Below are 19296 nucleotides of genomic sequence, written 5' to 3' on the forward strand. Positions count from 1 at the left end.
ACAAATACATATTAAAGAGACTGTACTATGACGTATGATTATTTAAGATCTTCATCCAAAAAAGGGGAAACCCAAAAAAAAGGGGGCGAAAAGGAAAAAAAAAAGGTTTCATCATTAGCAATTATTATTATTTTGGAAAAATTGTTTTACTATTATTACTAGTAGTAGGTACAAAAAGAGAAGCCTATGTATAATAAATAATTCAAGGTACAGTAGTTCCAATGCCAGAGGGCAGTTACTATTCTCTCAAAGGACCGGTTACTTTTTTTCCTTAAAGTTCAATACCTTTAACAATCTTTATTTATTGGAAGATTTTTGTGTGTACTGGACTTATACATAATGTTCTTTTATACGATTAAAGAATTTTATTTAAAAGTTAAAAAATGACCAATGAGTGCATAGCATTTATATGCTCTTTTGCCTTGGTCAGATCGCTATGGAAAAAAGTAAAGAAACCCCCTTTTGGGATAAAAGGGAAAATGTTCAAGTGTATGTTTAAGTGATGATAATCAACTATCAGAAAATCGTTGTCGTAATAAAAGAAGATGATTGACAAAGGGTCAGGGATTTGGTAGGTGTTCTTATATAAGGGATTAAATCCTCCTGGTTATCTCTATTTCCAATTGCTTCATAAAGGGTTCTTCAGTGTATTACTAATGATCTTCTACTTTAAAATGCATCAGTGCTACGCTACGTAGAAATTGTATTAAAATATTATTACTTTCATCTGTTTGAGTTTCTCCATTAGGGTGGGCAAAAGCAAAATATCATCAGGTGTCTTTCTAATAAAGTTAAACGCACTTATCTTCACCATTTGGTACTGTTCATTATATTTAAGGTCTATTTTAAAAGCTGTTGCTACATGATCTATAACATGTATTCGTGATAATATATTTACCTTCTTTAATAAGTAAACCAACTACTTCTGGGTTGTAATATGAGCTTATTGATACCAGTTTGCATTTTCTTTACCCACCCAGTTTTACTAAATCAAACTCATAATTTCCTTTATAATCGTTTCCCTTTCTCTTTACTTCAACAAAACAAAGCTCGAAAGTAATTGATGCATAGGGTTCAACAAATAAAATATAATCATGGATCATTAACTGACTTGAAGAATGTTGTGGAGGATAGGTTAACCTGAAAATATATATATAAAAAAATAGAAAATGAATACAAATTAAAGTCTATTTATGCTTACTTACCAATCATATTTCACTCCAGTTAGCCGTAAAATCCAGCAATGTGTTAAAAATGGCCGCAACAACTCAAAGATTTGATTAGCTTCACTTTCTTGTTTCTTTAAAATGCTGCTACTGAAAATGTGAGAAATAATATCTTTAGTTATTTTGAAAGCTGTTTTTATATGTCTACTACTGCTGCTGTTCTTTATCAGATCAATAGCGTCTTCTCTTTCTTCTTCGTCCATATCTTCATTATATAATAGCTTATGTATTTTACAACGTACTATCAACACATCGTCTTCCATGAACTCTAGATATTGTTTTAGATTAAGATCCTTCATTACTGAAGGCTATTGTTCGGGAGAGGAGCCGAGATAAAGAACAATAACCCTTTTCTAAAATAAGACAAAGGACTATTGAGAACCAATTGAAATAAAACAATGACTTACAGAAAACGGATGTCGGATAAATGTTTGCGTATTTGTGCTCCATTTTCTGTAATTTGGCGGTACTCTTTTAATGCCCTCGTCGTGTTGAAATTGTTGATCATCCACTAGATAGACTGAAATGTTTTAGTGACAAAAAAAGATAAGGGGGAGCTGAGATATTGAAGTGAAAACAAAATCTAACCTGAGGGTATTTATCATCTATATCACCAAAGTCTGTTTTGCTATAGCAACTGCTCGTGTAAGCATCAATGAACTTTGATTTTCTTTTTTTTTGTCAGCGCTATGCCACGACCAAAAAGCACTTTCTTCATCTTCAGAATGCTGACTACGCTTTAAAGGCAAATCTATATTTGGCAAAAAAAAATTTAATATTTATTTTATCATTGTTCTTCACAGAGCTATACTTACCGGTTTGTGAGGTACTTGATCCTGGAGCAGTTTGGTTGTAACGATACATATTAACAACTCCGTGTTCGTTTGTAATGGACACTTCATAGTTGATGTTTTGTGTGTAAGGTTTTTTTTTTGACACGATTGGGAACAAATGAATCCTTTATATTCTATTATAAAATAAGAATAGATGGTTTAAATATATCAGTTTAAAATGGAATTGTTTACCTTCCAATCATCTAGTATCTTCTTTGCTGCGTCAGATCGTTTTTATCCTCTACTTTTGATGCTTCATCTACTTGATTCTTCAATATTTGTAATATATCACGAGAAGTATTCGATGGTTTGTTACTTTCTATCTCTATGAAAGCATCTTTTACAGACCATAGGTCGACTTCAGATTCCAAAAAATAGTTCGTTGTCATAAGTCAATGAAATGAAAGCAAAAAATAAAGGATAGAAACTAGCGGGCAGTTATATACGCACCAGATTTCGTGCGCTTAGTTTTTTTTTTTTTTCTTATCTTGGTTTATTTGTTTTCATTGAGTAGCCAAGTGTAACAGTTTCCTTTTTACAAGTTTGCGATTGCTTTGTTTATAATATGCATGTAAGTTGTTGAACAACTATGTATTTCAGCCTCATCTGATCACTTATCATTGCAAAACTTTTAAAAAAAATAATACGAAACGCCCAGCAATCTGAACAAGGAAAAAAAAATGGTGCGCAAAAAAAAAAGCCAATATCCTAAAGGATAATGAACTCGGATGCTCCTTGATGGTCACCGAGCTACCTCTACAATGGTGTTTGTCCATTTGGTCAATCTGCCTTCCCTTTGCTTCCGTGCAGACACCTTGGTACTCAAGTACTGTCGTCGTGATGCTTCTCTTCCAGAGGATTGTCTCTTGTCTTTGTTGTGCAGTTCGCTACCTAACCCCCTCTTTGTTTGGTCTTCGGTCCCTTCGTATGGTCCAAGATATGCCTGCTTCCGTTTCTAGTGGTACTGATACTGCTGTGACCAATATAGCTGGTCAAATACCATTCTTCTTTGCTCTCTTCCTTCTTGGAGACCACTGACAAGGTACTGATCTGTACATGTCATCCGTCTCTTGGGGTTAAATCCCATCATGTTTGTCCCCGCCTCTTGTGCAGATAAATCTCGTCTTGTCCGTTGGCGTATGGGTTGACACCCAGGTAAGCCCAAGCCTTGTGCTTGTGGTCTTGACCATATCTCTCGTCATCATCTGTTGCAGTCTTCCTTGGTTCCTGCTCATTATTGGGATACCCTTGCCACCTCTTCCGGCTGATTTTCCCAGATTAATCAACCGCCTCTTCCTCGTTCGTCTCCCTGTCCTCCCTTTTGGGTTGCTCCCTGCAAGATCCTCTGGTACTTTGATACCCTGTATCATCCTGAAGGGGATGACTCAACTGATCAAATCTGGGTTGCTGTCCTCTTCCCCCTGGCGGTAATGAAGTCTTGTTCCTCTTATCCTTTCCTGCCCGTAGTCGAAAGATAGTGTGGATACCGTTACAACAAAAAGCGTGGCTTAGGTCTTAGTAAAAGTACGCGTGTACAGGAAAAAAACCCCACTTTAGCATTCTAATCATCAACACTGGTAGTATGGTCTGCTTCCGTGCCGCTCGAATTGAGTCGATCTGATGACTAGTAATGTCTGCTTGCTAGAGAATGCAGAAGAATACCCTTTTTCTTTAAAAAATAAGTATATTATTTTTTTTTTAAAAATGTATCATTTACAGCAACAGATAACTAAAACAGTAAAGTTTTTTTTTTTCGTGGTCTAGTAATCTCAGTCCATGTAGACTTGTGTTTCATAAAAATATCTTATCCAAGTATATTTCTTATTAAGACTTTGCTTTTGTCCACCATAATGGAGAAACTCAAACAGATGAAAGTAATAATATTTTAATACAATTTCTACGTAGCGTAGCACTGATGTATTTTAAAGTAGGAGATCATTAGTAATACACTGAAGAACCTTTTATGAAGCAATTGGAAATAGAGATAACCAGGAGGCTTTAACCCCGTATATAAAAACACTATGTACAGAGTCTAGTACACACAAAAATGTTCCATTAAATAAAGATTGTTAAAGAAGTTATCGAACTTTAGGGAAAAAGTAACCCGTCCTTTGAGAGAATAAAAAAAAACTGCCCTTTTGACAACATTAAGGCCGTTTTTTAATTTTTAAAAACCCCGCCCTTTGATTTCTTTTATTGGCATTGGAACGACCATATCTATTTTAGTGTGACATTATTTGAAAGTACAATAGGATTTTATAAAGGTAATTTTTATTTCTATTAAATATATCGTTTTTTTTTTAGGAGGGTGTTGTAAGATAGAAGTAAGGTATTATTACATAATATAAAATTATATATATTATGTGTCTTTTTGGTTATATCGTAATTGAAATCGTATCATTTTTCTTTTTTTAATTAAACATTTCTTCAACAAATACTTCATAATCATATCCTTCGGTTTGATTAATTGAACTACGAGGCATTGCTGTCTTTAGATAATCAATCATATGCATTGGAATTTGACTCATTCTCAAGTCCAGTTCTGTTATAAAAGGCTTATCACCTGACATTGTTTTAAATGATTCCAAGAGTTGACCTGGCGTAGTTTTATCTTCAGTTACTGAAACCATGAATCGAATAAATTGTTCAAATGACATATAATCAACACCATTCGTAGTATCATAAAAGATACTCTCTAATTTTTCATTATCATAAATGATACCTAAGCTAGAGAGTGCGTATTTAAATTCATATACTGATAAAGTATTTGTATAATCCTTATCAAAATATCGAAATGTTTGTTCAAATTCCTCAAGTTGAAGTGGTGTAAGATTTGTCATATTACGAGAAACAATCTAATCATTTAAAAAAAAAATTATTAACATAGTTTTATTTTAATTTGTAATCATAAATACCTGATTTTGTATAAATGCACTTTTCTTTTGTACTGCTTCCTTTACTAGATCTAATCCAAAAGTCAAGTCTTCTAATGAATATACAGTATAATCATTTTCTTCTGTATGTGCTTCTTTGCATTCTCCATCAAGAATTTCAATCATTTCTAGAGATTCTTGCAATGGTTCGAATAAATCGGTCAATCCTTGAACTATATCAAGTTGAGATTGAAGACTGCCTTCAAGTTCTACTAATTTAGCTGAAATTGAATCCAATTGATGTTGAAAATCATTTGCTGCATCAGCAAAGGCCTTACGAAGTCCCTCTTTAATCCTATTGTAATCAAGATAGCGAATCTATAAGTATAAACATATATATTTGTATTCTCCATTACTTACTCTCTAATAGTCCGATTGATTCTGCGATGATATTTTGCTTCATTTTGTAAAAGAGTATTCCAAGTATTGTCTAAATCTTTTAAAGTTAATCCAGCTGGAGGATAATAAGGCTTTAAATTATATGTCTTTGCTTTCGTTTGAATATTTCCTAACAATGCATCGATATCTCTTTTCTCAGCAACCCAAGCTCTTTTTTCAGTACTCTTGTAGATATCAAATGCTGTACTTTTCTCTTTTGCATCCATATAACTATCTGATAACTCTGTATTTTCCCATTCCTTTTGAATAAATGTTACTGCCTTCATAAGCTATAGAAAAGAAAAACGAATCAATAAAAAAAAAATAGATAGATAAAAAAAAAGAGAATTGATTTACTTTACAGCACAAACACGTTGTTCGTATTGATGTTCCATTTCCCAGACTGAAGCTAATACATCAGCAAATTTTGCTACTCTTCTTCCAGCCGTTTCAAATTCATCTTTAATATAAATTTTTTTTTTTTTTAGCAATCGATCTTTAAAATACAAGGTCACTATTCCTACCATGTGCAGAAAATGCATGGAAATATTCAGCAACATAAGTCATCACAGATTTTTCATCAGGTTTTGATATATCACACACATCTTCAACATCCAATAGTTGCTATAAAGAAATCAATATCTATTTTTCTACCCGTCCTGTATGTCTATATCACTTACAGGAATGTTTAATTTTTTAGCTGCTTCAAATGCAATAGCTGTATTTCCATGTCTATCATTCTTTTTTTTTTAAAAAAAAAAAAAAAAAAAAAAGTCAGTTATTATGAATAGTGTATATTCTAAATAAGACATCGATGTATACCTTATCCAATGAATGATAATCAATTAATTCAGGATGATGATGATGTATCAAAGCGCAACTGATAAATACAATATAAAAAAGTTAAAAGCGCTATCCTCTTTCTTTAAATAAATATATATGTTTATGTGTATTTTTACAAGGCTAATCCATCTGTCCAACTATAAGTAAAGTCACGAATATCAACATCTTCATAGTTAGCTGTTTTACGTTGACACCATAATAAAAGACCTTCTTTTGCATTTTTACCATCTTGACTATTTAAAACAACAAGATTAAATAATAGGGATTTACATTTGCTATTTATTTATTTATTTTTTTTTTTACTTACTTGATATCGGCAATAGTGAATCGTAAAATAATCGTCCACAACATACCCAAGACTAATTTTAAATTTTTATTCACTATATCTTCAGCTCCAATATTAGTTAAAGAAACACCCCTTTGTTTAATAAAATCCAAAGCTTTATTCACATTCTCCATTTTTTGAAAAATCATGTTTGGATTTTGATTATAAGGTCGAAGTGATTCTCCACTAATAATTTCCTATATATATATAAAACGAATGAATAAAGGAAAAAAGAAGAGAGAGAGAGAAAAACAACTAAAGTCAACTTACAAGCAACTGAATTAATCGTACACCATTGGCTAGATCTTCGTTTAAATGAGTAACATTAGGAATACTTTTCAAGTCCAACTTATTATTCACCCATTTTGTAAAAGCTAATTATAACATAAAGAATTCAATAAGGATTTTATTTTATTTTTTCTCTTTAATTCACTTTACTTTTCTTTTGAATGAGTGTCCATGCATTCACCATGGGTTGCTTGTCTATAGAATAAAGAAAGATCAGATATTCGGAGCTTCATTTTATTATAAAGGGGAGGGGAAGAGAGAAAAAAAAAAGAAAAAGGGTGTCTAACCTTCAAATGGCTTTTTCTTTAAAGAAAGTTGATTGAAATTAGATGATAAATAACTAGTCATTATTTGAAATGAAGAGAGAGAGGAAAAGAGAGAGAGAGGGAGGAAAAAAAAGGAGTAAATAACAAATTTAGACAGTCCAATAAATAAATATTGTTTCCTTATTTGGGATAGACATAAACAACAGCATAGCATAGCAACAATAATAATGAACTTTTTGTTATTCAACTCCGAAACGCGTTTTTATGTTGGTACGCCATTTTTCAAATAAAAATGACGATTGGATTATTTAATAAATTTGTAAATATTTCATCATATTTGGAACCCCCACACTAGCGAGTAGTAGTAGTAGTAGCAGTAGTAGTGCTTACTACTACTACTATTACTACTACCACTACTACCACTACTACAGACTACAGCTGTATTTATATTTATAATAACCCCGGATTTTTTCATTCTTTTTTTTTTTTCTTTATACTTCTTTTACTTTTTTTACTTTCTGTATTATTATAATAACAATGATCATGAAGAATAAAGCAACAACAACAACAGGAAACGACAATAATAATAATAATAATAAAGTTTCAAAATTCTTATTAGATCCTTGGTCAACAGTAAAAGTTGTTTTACCATCTGCAGCAGTTCAACTTGTAATTCATCAAACCCTATTCAAGAAAGCTTCTTTACGTGAACTTACTTTAGGCCTTACTTTATTAAATACGATTTGGTTTGCAACAACATTAAATCTTAGTTATCTTGAAACACCACTTGTTGTAAATGTACCCAGTTTAAATGAAGTAACTAAACTTGATGTGGGTAGACATAGATTTAATTGGATCAATAAGATAGAAGTAAGTAAATAAAGAGAGAACGATATATATATGGATATTCATGTTTATGTTTATAAAAAAAAATAGGCTACTGTAAGTTTGATAAGTCTCGATCTTTACTTGAGTTGGAATGAACGAATTATAAACCATAATGGATTTGTAGATAATACATTAAAGTTGGCTACACTTGCACCTGTTGCTATCACTGTCTTTCAATCTCTTTATTTGTTACCTAAATTTAATCGACGAGCAGCCAAAGTAATTCAAGGAGAAGCAACTGCTAAAGAAATATGGGATCATGATCCATTCTTTTTAAAAGGTCATCGTGCGTATATCACATTAGACACAGTTAAAATTGCTGCTTTAGCTGTAGCTGGCCTTCGCTTTGGTCTTATGTTGAAAAATTAATTTAAAGAAAAAGAAGAAGAAAAAAAAAATAAAAAAAAAAAGATGGTATTATCATTGCCCTTCTTTTGTGTGTGTGTGTGTGTGTGTGTGTGTGTATGCGCTTGTGCGTGTGCACAGACTAATATAATAATAAAGTAGTAGCATAAATCATATGACACCCTTTTATAATAAACTCCGGTATTCGGATAACTTTCCGCTTTTCTTTAACTAATTAAAAGAAAAAAAAAATTTTTTTTTTTAACTTATTTTATCCAAGTATATGTTTGTTTATTTTATTTTAAAAAAGGGAAAGTAATATACAACAATGAAATGAACGAACAAATGTATCGGGAATTGTTTTAGAATAAAAATACAGCTTTTTAACACATTTACAAAAGGAGTGAAGAATATAATACAAAAAATAAAAAGGAATGATATAAAATCGGAATAAAAAGGGATGATGACGTTAGATGGGTAAAAGGATGATGATGCTAAATGGGTAAAATGACATTGATTGGTTGATATATATATACACATATATGTATATGTATATGTGTGTGTGTGTGTATGTATATAAACGAAATAAAGAGAGAATTTACATAAGAATAGAAGGAGGGAATATGATAGATTGTTGCTGTTGTTGATCTTGTTGAAGTAATAGTTGATATAGATCTTCATTCTCTGTATTTGTTTGTGTTGAAGGGTAGAAAAAGGGAGCTTGAAGCATCAAGTGAGACATAGTTGGATTTGTCTTGGTAGATAATTGTTGAGGATTTATCATACCATATGAAGACGGAAGAGTACCGTGATACATCATCCATGGTTGTGGAACATATCCAGTTGCTGTCAATGAAGAAGGTTCTGGTGTAGCAGAAGGCGACATTGTAAAATCACGACAAAGATCAAGAGGAGGAGGTTGAATTAAATCAACAGCAGCAGCAGCAGCAGCAGTAGTAGTAGTAATTGGAATAACACACATTTTAGTGGCTAATTCAGGTGATAAAGAAATTAAATCTAAAAGAGCTTGTTTAAATGCATCATGATTTCCTTGTAAAATATGGAAACCATCTACACTTGCTTGTTTATCTTCTGTAAAATCACCACAACGTACCCAATCTTCGTCTTGACCTAATCTCCACATAGAGAAGGTTAAAGGTAAAGTCAATTCAATATCTAATTGACCAACGAGTTCTCCTGTTTCTAATTGAATTTGTTGACTTAGACGAAGTTGACGAATATGATCAAAACTAATTTGAATTCTGAAGAAATGACCTTCTGCTTGTATACGCCAAACTAATTCACGATCTACAGGACTACTATAGCAAACCAAGTCCCAGTCCCTTTGATATAAAGATGAACTATGAGCAAATCGTGTCCAAGTACCAATTCGAAGTACACTAACAGGAAGTGGTACCATTTGAATCGGAGTAGTAGTATCTAGAATAGTATGATGAGGGTGACTATTTGTAGAAGAAGAATGAACTGGGAATAATACTAAAAATACACAATAAAAGAGAAATAGAGAGAGTTTTAATATATAATTACATAATAAGGAAAAAATTAAATAGTTTACCTTCAGGATTAGATAATGCAGATCTTAATACAGTTGTTGCCGATGCTGTGGCTGCAGCTGTGGCTGTTGATGTAGTATTACATAAATCTTCAGACATAGCTCTAGTTGTATTCTCTTGGTGATGACTTGCAACTATATCCAATAAATGAGAAGACTTTGTTTCTGGTTTTGAAATTGATCGGGGTCTTTTACGAATAGAAGAATTCTGCTGTTGATGCTGTTGTTGTTGTTGGTCTTGATGCTTTAATTCTTCAAAACGTTCAGGAGTCATCATAGTACGGAAAGTAGCTTGATAACGAGGAGGTGTAGAAAGTCTATGAGAAGATGATATCCAGTCAGGTCTATTCATAAGCGAAGAAACATGAGATGAAAGTGATGGACCCATAAGCTCTCCCTTCCTAGCCTTCGCTCTACGATTTTGAAACCAAATTTGAATAGTTCTTTCCGTAACGGCAAGCTCCCGAGCCAATCGACTGCGAACACTAGAATCTGGAAGAGGATTTATATTAAAAGATTCTTGTAGTATAGCCACTTGACTTGGCTTTAAATGTGTACGCTTTCTAGTAGTGGATGTAGTAGGTAAAGGCGAACCAGTTTCTGAGCTCATTTCTATTGTTTATCTTACTTAAATGGAAATAAAAAAATAAAAAAAAAATAAAATGGATAAAATGGATAAAGAAAGAAAGAAAGAAAGAAAGAAAGACACTTTATTATGATCCAGCAAAAAAAAAAATGTGTATTTATGTTAAGAAGGAATACAAAAAAAAAAAAAAAAAAATTTTTTTTATGTTTTACTTAAAAAAAAGGGGGGGAGGAGATTATTCAGTTAATAATGATAATATGGTGCGTTATTGTGTGTGTGTAAATAGAAAAAAAAATCAGCTTTTGAAGGGTTAGTCGTTGAAGTTTTTTTTTTTATTTTTTTTGTTTTTTTTTTTTTTTTTTTTTTTTTTTTTAGTTCAGAACGAAAGTTGTAACTCAGTTACATTACTTTTCCTTTTCACGTTCTCCTCGATATTTATAGAAAGAAAGAAACATTGGTAAAGAAAAGACGACGTGTAACTCAAATTATTTTAGAGAAAGAATAAACCAATATAATCTCTTATTTACATCTTCATGGTGTCTATCCTTTTGATTGGTTAATTTTTCTTTGATTGCCTAGAACTTTAATAACTAATTATTTTTGAACATTGCCAATTCAAAAGAAAATTCTGTCAAGTACAGTCGGTCCGAACAAAATGTCGCCCAGTTAGAAATAAAATATCACTTAATTAACTGTCGTTGTTCACAAAATAAATTGTCGCCCGCTCAGGAACAAAATATCACCTTACCAGAAATAAAATATCGTCTTTCTGATTTAAAAAAAAAATTAGTAGTTTCATCTTTATAATTATTGCTTTCCCCAGCAGCTTTTTGAGATGAAGAACTTTTCTTTTTTTTTTTTCTTTTTTTTTTTTTTTTTTTTTTTTTTTTTTTTTTCTTTTTGGCTAATTATTTTATTAAATCCTACCACAACAGATTAAAGACATTTTTATTTAGGATGCAGTATAAACTTGAGATCGGGTCGTTTGATCTATAAGTTGAATCAAATTGTACCTTTAGTTTACAGACAGGGAGCTTTGTAAGGTCCTCGTTGGTATTAAGCAAGTTAACTTTGAATGAGAACGAAACAAAAAAAAAAAAATAACGATTAATAAACAAAAACAAGTTTGTAATAATCCCTTAAAGGGAGGGGAGTTTATTAACCGTATAGAGAAATCAAATAAAAACTAGAAACAAAATCTAAACTAATTACAGAGTATTTACATGAAATCGGATATGACCTGGGGTTATTCTATTGTAACTGTTTCATTAATCAACCAGCAGAGTATATTTATAGGGATTGAGACTGTTTCCTTTTAATACATTTTTTATTGTTCTTTGACATCTATTGTCTTATGCACAATGTAACTTGCTCTATGGTAAAGATGACCCATATTAATTATAGATGAAACCTTATAGTATGATTTTGCTATTAAATATAATAAATGTTTAGCATACCTTATTCTCCTCCTCATTTAATTATGCTTGAACCAAACGATATAGAGTTAATTCAGTAGAAATACATTATGTATACTGATAGTTATTCACTAATATCTTTTCTCTGAATCACAAAAGTGTATTTTATTTCGTTTTCTAAATACATCTTATTTAATGACCATTTATTAGATAATATGTGCTTACAACAAAGATATTCAAAAAAAAAAACGCTACTTGATGATTGCTATTGTTGATAATACTAAAGTCATGTGCAAATCCAATGAAAATTTTGATGATAGTGACAAAGTAAGTAATCGATAATAAGTATGTAAGTTCTTGTAGTTGTTCAGTTACAGCTAGTATATGCAAGCATATATTTTAGGTGTTTCCTGTGTTAGTAATTCCATTTTCTATGGACAGATGCATATATTTGCAGAACACAGAAACTCGTTCAAGTGTTGTTGGTAGTGGGGGGGTCGATTATATCATCTTCTAAAAGATATGAGATCGTTTAAATACAGTACTCAAAAACGAAATTGGAAGATGTAAATATGCTGATGGTGATTGACGCTAGAGACATTCAAGAGGATATCCAACTACTTAAAAATGCTATTTCCTCTTTTGAAGAAATTGGCCGCTCTTTTCAAACACATCCTTCTCGTCAAAACTTGATTTTTTTTTAACTCCTTATAATTTTTATGAATAAATACTGTTATATCCTTGTCAAAGTTACTTTATTTTCATAATTTATTATGTAAGCAAGATTTACTTTGAATTTTTCGTAAAAGTGATAGGTCTCGTGAAAAGGACCCATGAAACTTTCGACAATTTAGATATAAAACACTAACTGAAATACAATCCTTACGAATTCAAAAAAAAAAACAAGTATAAATAACTCATTCTAATGTCTTTGTTTGTGACAAAGTGTGCTTAACTCATATTCGTAACTAGCTTTTTAACATCAAGTGACCATGGCTTTGGTGTATATGCTTACACACAAAAAAAAAAAAAAAAAAAAAAAAAAAAAAAAAAAAAAACTACAAAATGTTTAATGAAAAAGACGCGCGCTGCTATGATTCACAGGTAATTAACATTGAATAAAAATAAACTAAAAAAGATAGGAAAAAGTACGTTGAGGTTTGTGAATAGTTTTATTGAGATAAAGGTTAGGCTACAAATTAAATTTTATAATAAAGGCAAATATTGTAAGGGTATTTTATATTATATCTTTCGTGAATAAGGATGATGAATAATAATAAGATTAAAAATATAACGGAATTATATTTGATGATATAATTATTATAATATCAGGGATCATTATGTCTTTTGTATGTTTATTTTTATGTACTTGGAGTGAGATCAATTATTACGCATACTTGCATTATTCTTAATTTATCTCCAGCTTGACGTACAAAGTTATTTTTATCAATTCATATTCAGCAGAGAATTAATAAAAGTAGATATATTTTTAGATGTAGAACTTTATTTATTATTTTTCTTCAAAGGAGTAAATACATTTAATCTGTGTATAGGCAGAATTATCATAATAATGTATTATATGCTTTATTCTGGCTATTTATCTTAACAAATCTTACAACTTTAACAGCTGGTTATCGATCTATTCTAGAGCATCTATTTAGCCCAAAACTATTGAAATCAGTGCGTGATTATGTAGTCAACAGAAATCAGCAGGTGTCTTTCGATCAACAACCTTATTTTGGTGTTGAAGTCGATTATCGATAATTACATTAATCAGCGAGATGCAGACTAAAATTCGATTACTACTTCTGTCAGAAAAAGGGCAAATGAAAACGAACAGTCTGTTGTAAATGCCATCGTAGAGCTTATACTAAATTTATATGATTGTGATATAAAGAGTTCCTATGAATCATATATCACAGCAAGCTTTGTTCATCCCTTTGTTCATGGACTGTTTGTTTCAAAAAAAAAATTGGAACAAAGGACCCGATTATAGAGTTGACATATACAGGCCAAGTTACAAATACCAATAGACTAATGTCTACGACGAGTTCAAACCTGAAAATAATATTTCGCCAGCAGTGCTCATTATTGATTTTTACCGCCTTGCTATTTTTAGCAAAGAGGCGATTGACAAGCACAGTCTTGAACAAGTCTTGGCTTTTCAGATCGTAAAGAATTACATAATCTTTTATTTGATGATGCTTGCAAGTCATCAATTAATATACATTTACTGAATTGGCTCGGCTACCCATACCACTGAAGGAGTCAGAATTTCTCAAGCTGATTGGGCATTTAGACAGCTGTATGTTCGTCACATCCGTATACAAACGATATAGTATACCATCAACAAGGGAAGTGGGAGAAATGAAATGTGACACCGCTTCTAGTTCATATTTGGAAGACTGCAAAGGAATACTTGCATATATATATATATATATAAAGAGACACTGCCCAATATCATTTGAAAGCTAAATCATGTTATAGTTTAATAAATTTTAGTACTGTATGTTTTGAATACTGTAAATAAACGTAATTCTATCACGACTGAATGATCTATCAGCTAAAAAAGAATATAATAGCTAGTATGTATTCAATCGTCAACTTTTGAGTTGGATGTACTTTGTATAAAGTGTATATGTGTCAATTTTCAATCAAAGAAATACTACTGACTCTCTTCAGTTTTCATATTTTCCAAATTTATTACAAACAAGCAGCAATACATTGAAACATGAAATAATTGGCCAATAAGCTGATTTGATGGTTAACTTTTTTTTTTTTTTTTTTTTTTTTGATCTGCTATTGCAAAATACTTTTTTTTTTCTTTCTTTTACTTTTATATATTTCTTTATTTTTGGGCTTATTGTGTAACTCGTACGTCCAAAAATACATTATTCACGAGATATGAATGATGATGCTTATTGTCGACCCAGTCTGCCAAAAATATTCAGCCATGATAGATTATATTACAAAAAAAACAGTCCCATATCAAAGTGGTTATTCCTCACTCCATAAGCAACAACTGCAATAAAGGACTAAAATATGGAATTATTTTTTCATGAACCAGGATATCAGTATATCTGCACATACAATAAAATCAAGCTGAATAACATCATTTTACCAGTGTTGATTTACAGCAATTACGATATATAAACACTTTATTTTTTTTTTATTAAGGACTCGTCAAGGTCTCGAAAACAATGTTCAGATCGTCGATAGTCGTCATAACGTCTTCCATGGGATCGTACGTTGGGTACCCGTGTTCATCAAGAATGTTTTTTTTTTTCATCTATATAAAAGAAAAAAAAAAGTGCTTCATTTCAAAAAGCTGCTGGTGGAAGCAATAATTATAAAGATGAAACTACTAATTTTTTTTTTTTTTTTTTTTTTTTTTTTTTTTTTAAATCAGAAAGACAATATTTTATTTCTGGTAAGATAATATTTTGTTCCTGAGTGGACGACAATTGAGTTCTATCTACAAAATTTCTGCCAATCATATTACAAGGAGTATTTAAATACACCCTGTATTACATAATATTTAATTGGACGGATTTTAAGTTACGCTTTATTTTTTTGGGATAAACATATTTATTTTGGGATATTTTGATGAAAAAAAAAAAAAAAAAAAAAAAAAAAAAAAAAAAAAAAAAAAAAAAAAAAAAAAAAAACAGGGAGATCTTTACACAAGTATTTATTTATCAGAACAATGATAGTTAATTTCTGATCAAGTGATATTTTATTTCTTAATGGGCAACATTTTGTTCGGACCGGGTAACATTAATTATTGAAACTATTGGAAAACAAAGATCTACGTTTAAAATTATATTAGAGTTAAGGAGTAAGGAACATTGATGTTATTTTTGTAAATAACTAATTAACTAAATTTTTAGTAACTTGATATAAACAAGCTTTTTTTTTCTTTAGTTACTCTTTCTTTTCTTTTTTTTCTTTTCTTTTTTCATTCTTTTTTTTTTCTGTCTTTTTTTTTTCCCTTTTTGTTTATAAATATACTTTGGTTACATGTCAAAGAAAGGAAAATCTGTTAGAATTTCTCCTTTTGAAGAGGACACACAATTATCACATGGTAATAAAATCGAATTATGTCAAATAGTAATACATAATTAAAGCTTTTTATATTTATACGTGTTTAGATACCCTTCCTTTAGTTCCTCCACCTGCTGTAGGTCGTTTGAATAAAAAATTACAAAATGAAGATCAACAGCCCTTTTACAGTATTGAAATGCAACAGGAAGACCCATTCTTTTATGAAAATGATAAGCATTTATCAGCGTCGAATACAGCTTCTATTTCAAATACTTTACAAAATCCTTTTGAACCTATAAGCCGACAAACTACATTGGTTCTTCCAGAAGGAGGAGATTATCATATGAATGAAACTGAAAAGATAATTAAAGAACTTGAAAGTGATGAAGAAAAACAAATAGAAGATGAAGAAGAAAAGGAAATACATAATAGTACTAGCAATGAGAGTACAGTCATCTCTGAAATACTAGACTCAAACGAAAAAAATAATGAAAGTAGTGATAATGATTTTGATTGGAATGATGATCCTGATCAAGCTGCAAAACCTAAACGTAGAAAGACAGCTAAAGAAAGATTTCAAGCTGCTATGAAAAATCCATGTTGTTGGCATTACTTATCACCTGTGATTAAGCGTCTTATTATTGCTATCTTGGGTTCTTGTCTCTTTATTACAATTGCTGTCGTTATCTTTGCTACGTTACCTGAACCTACTGAGGCTCAGAAAGCGGATCCTAATTTCAAAAATATTCGAAGTAATGTCCAATGTTGGATGTATTGGGCTGCTTTCATGTGGCATATATTTTGGGTCACTACTTTTATGTTGGATTTAGTTCCTTCTATTGTTTCTCTTTGGACTAAACTTTTTAAAGGAAGAAGATCAGAAAAAGTCAAATCCTACATGGAGGTAATTGAGTATTATTGCAAAAATAGAAGATAATTTAATAATCCCTCCCTCTATTTTTTTTTTTTGTAAAGTATTACATGAGCCTTAAAGGTTACTTTTGTTTGGTTTTGTTAGCAGCATGGAATATTGGCTCTTGGGTGTTTTTAATTAATGTTCCATTTAATGTAAATATTTGGATAAACATGATGATTTATGTTGTATAGCTGACTTTTTTTTTTCTTTTTCTCTTTTTTCTTTTTTTCTTTTTTTTCCTTTTTTTCCTTTTTTTTCTAGTCAATTAAAATTCATTCATATTCTCTTATCATTACTAAAGTATTTGGATGTTTATTAGCCGCTTCTGGTTTATTCTTTTTGCAGAAAACTGCCATTCAAATAATCGGTAAATATACACAAGGATACATGTATATAATGGGTATGCTTATTAAAATTATTTTTCTTTTTTCTCTTTTTTAGCTTTCAAGTTTCATCGAACTGCATTTGCTGAGAGACTCAAGGAAAACAAAAAAAGTTTAAAAAGTAAATTTATGTCATAATTAGTAGAATACACAAAAAAAAAAAAAAAAAAAAAAAAAAAATAGAAATAGTAGGATACTAAATTAGTTTAATATAGTTTTGGATACGCTTAGTAAATCTGAGAAAAGAACTCGTCCTGGTTCTGGAGGAATTTCGGGTAGTAATGGTTTATCAAATAATCAAGTTAGAAAGCGAAAATCACCACCCGCTTTAAAGAAAAATGATAATAGGAGTTATTGGGCTACTGGAATAGATAAGGATGAAAAATATAACCAAGAAAGAGGTCCTATGATATTAAATGATGAGCCTTATCAAGGACAAAACCCAGCTTCTTCTTCTTCATTTTTTTCTCAATTTAAAAAATCACTTGCTAGTTTTATATTAGCTGAAAAGCCCACGACAACGACAGGTCGTGTTGATAAAAGCAAGATGGATATTAATTCAGACGAATATGCTAAAAAGGTTGCAAAAAAGTTATTTTATTCGTTAGCTTATCCTGAAGGTTATTTTGGTCAAGAGGATAACAAAAAGTGTCTTGATATTTATTCCTTCATCCCTTATTTTAAGGATCGTAATGAAGCTATGGATGCCTTTAAGGTATTTGATAAGGATGGAAATGGTGATTTAACTCGACGTGAATTTCGTGATACGGTCGTCTACATTTACCGAGAACGTAAAGTACTGGCACAATCAATTCGTGATACGAGTCAAGCACTAGGTAAAATTGATACTATCTTATTAATCTTGACCTTGGTTATCACCACTGTCATCTGTTTAACGGTTTTCAGTGTGGATTTCTGGGCGGCATTGATCCCGTTTGGTACTATCTTGGCTGCATGTACCTTTATTTTTGATACCTCTGCAAGTAATGTCTTTGTAGGCATCATCTTTCAACTCGTCACTCATCCTTACGACTCGGGTGATCTGGTTCAAATTGATGGTATTTACATGACAGTTGAAAATATTGGTATCCTAGGTACTGTCTTTGTTTCTGCAGATGGTACCAAATTATATGCTCCTACCACTGTCTTACTTACCAAGATTATCTATAACGTACGTCGTTCTAACAACATGGGCGAAACGTTAACATTCAATATCGACTTTAGAACTGAGAATGACCTTATCTTAACCCTTCGTGAAAGATTACTAGAGTGGGTTCAATCTCAATCTCGTGATTTTGGACCCGGCTTTGATTTACGCGTCACTGACATTAAAGATATGAATCAAGTTATCTTAACTATCTGGTTACCTCATAAAGGTAATTGGGCAGATCTTGGTAAACGATTCCAAAGAAAGACTCGATTCATGATGGCCTTGAAGGCCATTTTGACAGATTTAGATATCAAATATGAATTACCTGCTCAAAGAATTACTTCTTCAAGTGATAGGAATCTTTTTGACATTTCTACTAAACCTCAAAGCTTCACTCAGCATTAAAAAAAAAAAAAAAAAAAAAAAAAAAAAAAAAAAAAACTGCCATCACATTCGTTCCTTTCCCCTCCCCCCCCACTTAACATATTTTATCTTACGTTTTTTTTTTTGTAAATACTATAACTTTATGATATACATTCATATAAATATATACAAGCTTATTCAACAATGGAATACGTATATACTGGTATATTATGTAATCCAATGAATAAAAAAAATTTTTTTTTTGAATATTGTAGTACACACTGCATATATTTTTCACCAATGTATAAAGAGACTAAGACAAAGAAAAACCCACTAATACCTTTACACAAGTCTTCCCCATTAAACGTAGGTTCTGGTATTATAAAAAAAAAAAAAAGTCCTTTCCTAATTAACAATAATTAAAGCTATACCCGTAAATTATATCTTCGCCGTTACAAACAAACAATAAAAAAAAACAAAAAAAAACAAAAAAAACAAAAAGTCTAGACTACTCACTTATTAAATAGGATATAATGTTAAT

The 19296-nt window shown here is 30.9% G+C and overlaps 6 protein-coding genes across 6 annotated transcripts; 3 read left to right on the plus strand and 3 right to left on the minus strand.

Annotated features, from left to right (window-relative positions):
- Positions 1–669: 669 nt before the first annotated feature.
- On the minus strand, positions 670–2090 carry BX663DRAFT_485936 (uncharacterized protein; the record flags this gene model as incomplete). The annotated part of the gene is made up of 7 exons (XM_051524644.1): positions 670–690; positions 722–867; positions 977–1140; positions 1206–1534; positions 1634–1737; positions 1888–1977; positions 2042–2090. The coding sequence occupies 7 exons, from the start codon at positions 2088–2090 to the stop codon at positions 670–672; spliced, it is 903 nt and encodes a 300-aa protein (XP_051383181.1).
- Positions 2091–2748: 658 nt separating this feature from the next.
- Positions 2749–3327, plus strand: BX663DRAFT_560747 (uncharacterized protein; the record flags this gene model as incomplete). Its single annotated transcript, XM_051531907.1, has 3 exons — positions 2749–2863; positions 2943–3050; positions 3215–3327. Exons 1-3 carry the CDS (start codon positions 2788–2790, stop codon positions 3325–3327), a joined length of 297 nt encoding a protein of 98 aa, XP_051383182.1. The 5' UTR covers positions 2749–2787.
- A 1143-nt stretch (positions 3328–4470) lies between these two features.
- On the minus strand, positions 4471–7010 carry BX663DRAFT_485938 (calponin homology domain-containing protein; the record flags this gene model as incomplete). The annotated part of the gene is made up of 11 exons (XM_051524645.1): positions 4471–4914; positions 4975–5287; positions 5353–5660; positions 5733–5830; positions 5895–5994; positions 6051–6110; positions 6193–6250; positions 6330–6446; positions 6521–6735; positions 6809–6912; positions 6977–7010. 11 exons carry the CDS (start codon positions 7008–7010, stop codon positions 4471–4473), a joined length of 1851 nt encoding a protein of 616 aa, XP_051383183.1.
- A 598-nt stretch (positions 7011–7608) lies between these two features.
- Positions 7609–8457, plus strand: BX663DRAFT_507823 (uncharacterized protein). Its single transcript, XM_051527393.1, has 2 exons — positions 7609–7962; positions 8029–8457. The coding sequence occupies exons 1-2, from the start codon at positions 7630–7632 to the stop codon at positions 8347–8349; spliced, it is 654 nt and encodes a 217-aa protein (XP_051383184.1). The 5' UTR covers positions 7609–7629; the 3' UTR covers positions 8350–8457.
- A 466-nt stretch (positions 8458–8923) lies between these two features.
- Positions 8924–10508, minus strand: BX663DRAFT_434008 (uncharacterized protein; the record flags this gene model as incomplete). Its single annotated transcript, XM_051523035.1, has 2 exons — positions 8924–9765; positions 9983–10508. 2 exons carry the CDS (start codon positions 10506–10508, stop codon positions 8924–8926), a joined length of 1368 nt encoding a protein of 455 aa, XP_051383185.1.
- Positions 10509–15851: 5343 nt separating this feature from the next.
- Positions 15852–18833, plus strand: BX663DRAFT_507829 (Mechanosensitive ion channel-domain-containing protein). Its single transcript, XM_051527394.1, has 6 exons — positions 15852–15983; positions 16051–16847; positions 16919–17011; positions 17121–17226; positions 17301–17363; positions 17458–18833. Exons 1-6 carry the CDS (start codon positions 15920–15922, stop codon positions 18795–18797), a joined length of 2463 nt encoding a protein of 820 aa, XP_051383186.1. The 5' UTR covers positions 15852–15919; the 3' UTR covers positions 18798–18833.
- Positions 18834–19296: the final 463 nt, after the last annotated feature.

Source organism: Cokeromyces recurvatus (assembly GCF_025118155.1).
Source record: "Cokeromyces recurvatus strain NRRL 2243 chromosome Unknown BX663scaffold_11, whole genome shotgun sequence".
NCBI classification, from domain to species: domain Eukaryota; kingdom Fungi; phylum Mucoromycota; class Mucoromycetes; order Mucorales; family Mucoraceae; genus Cokeromyces; species Cokeromyces recurvatus.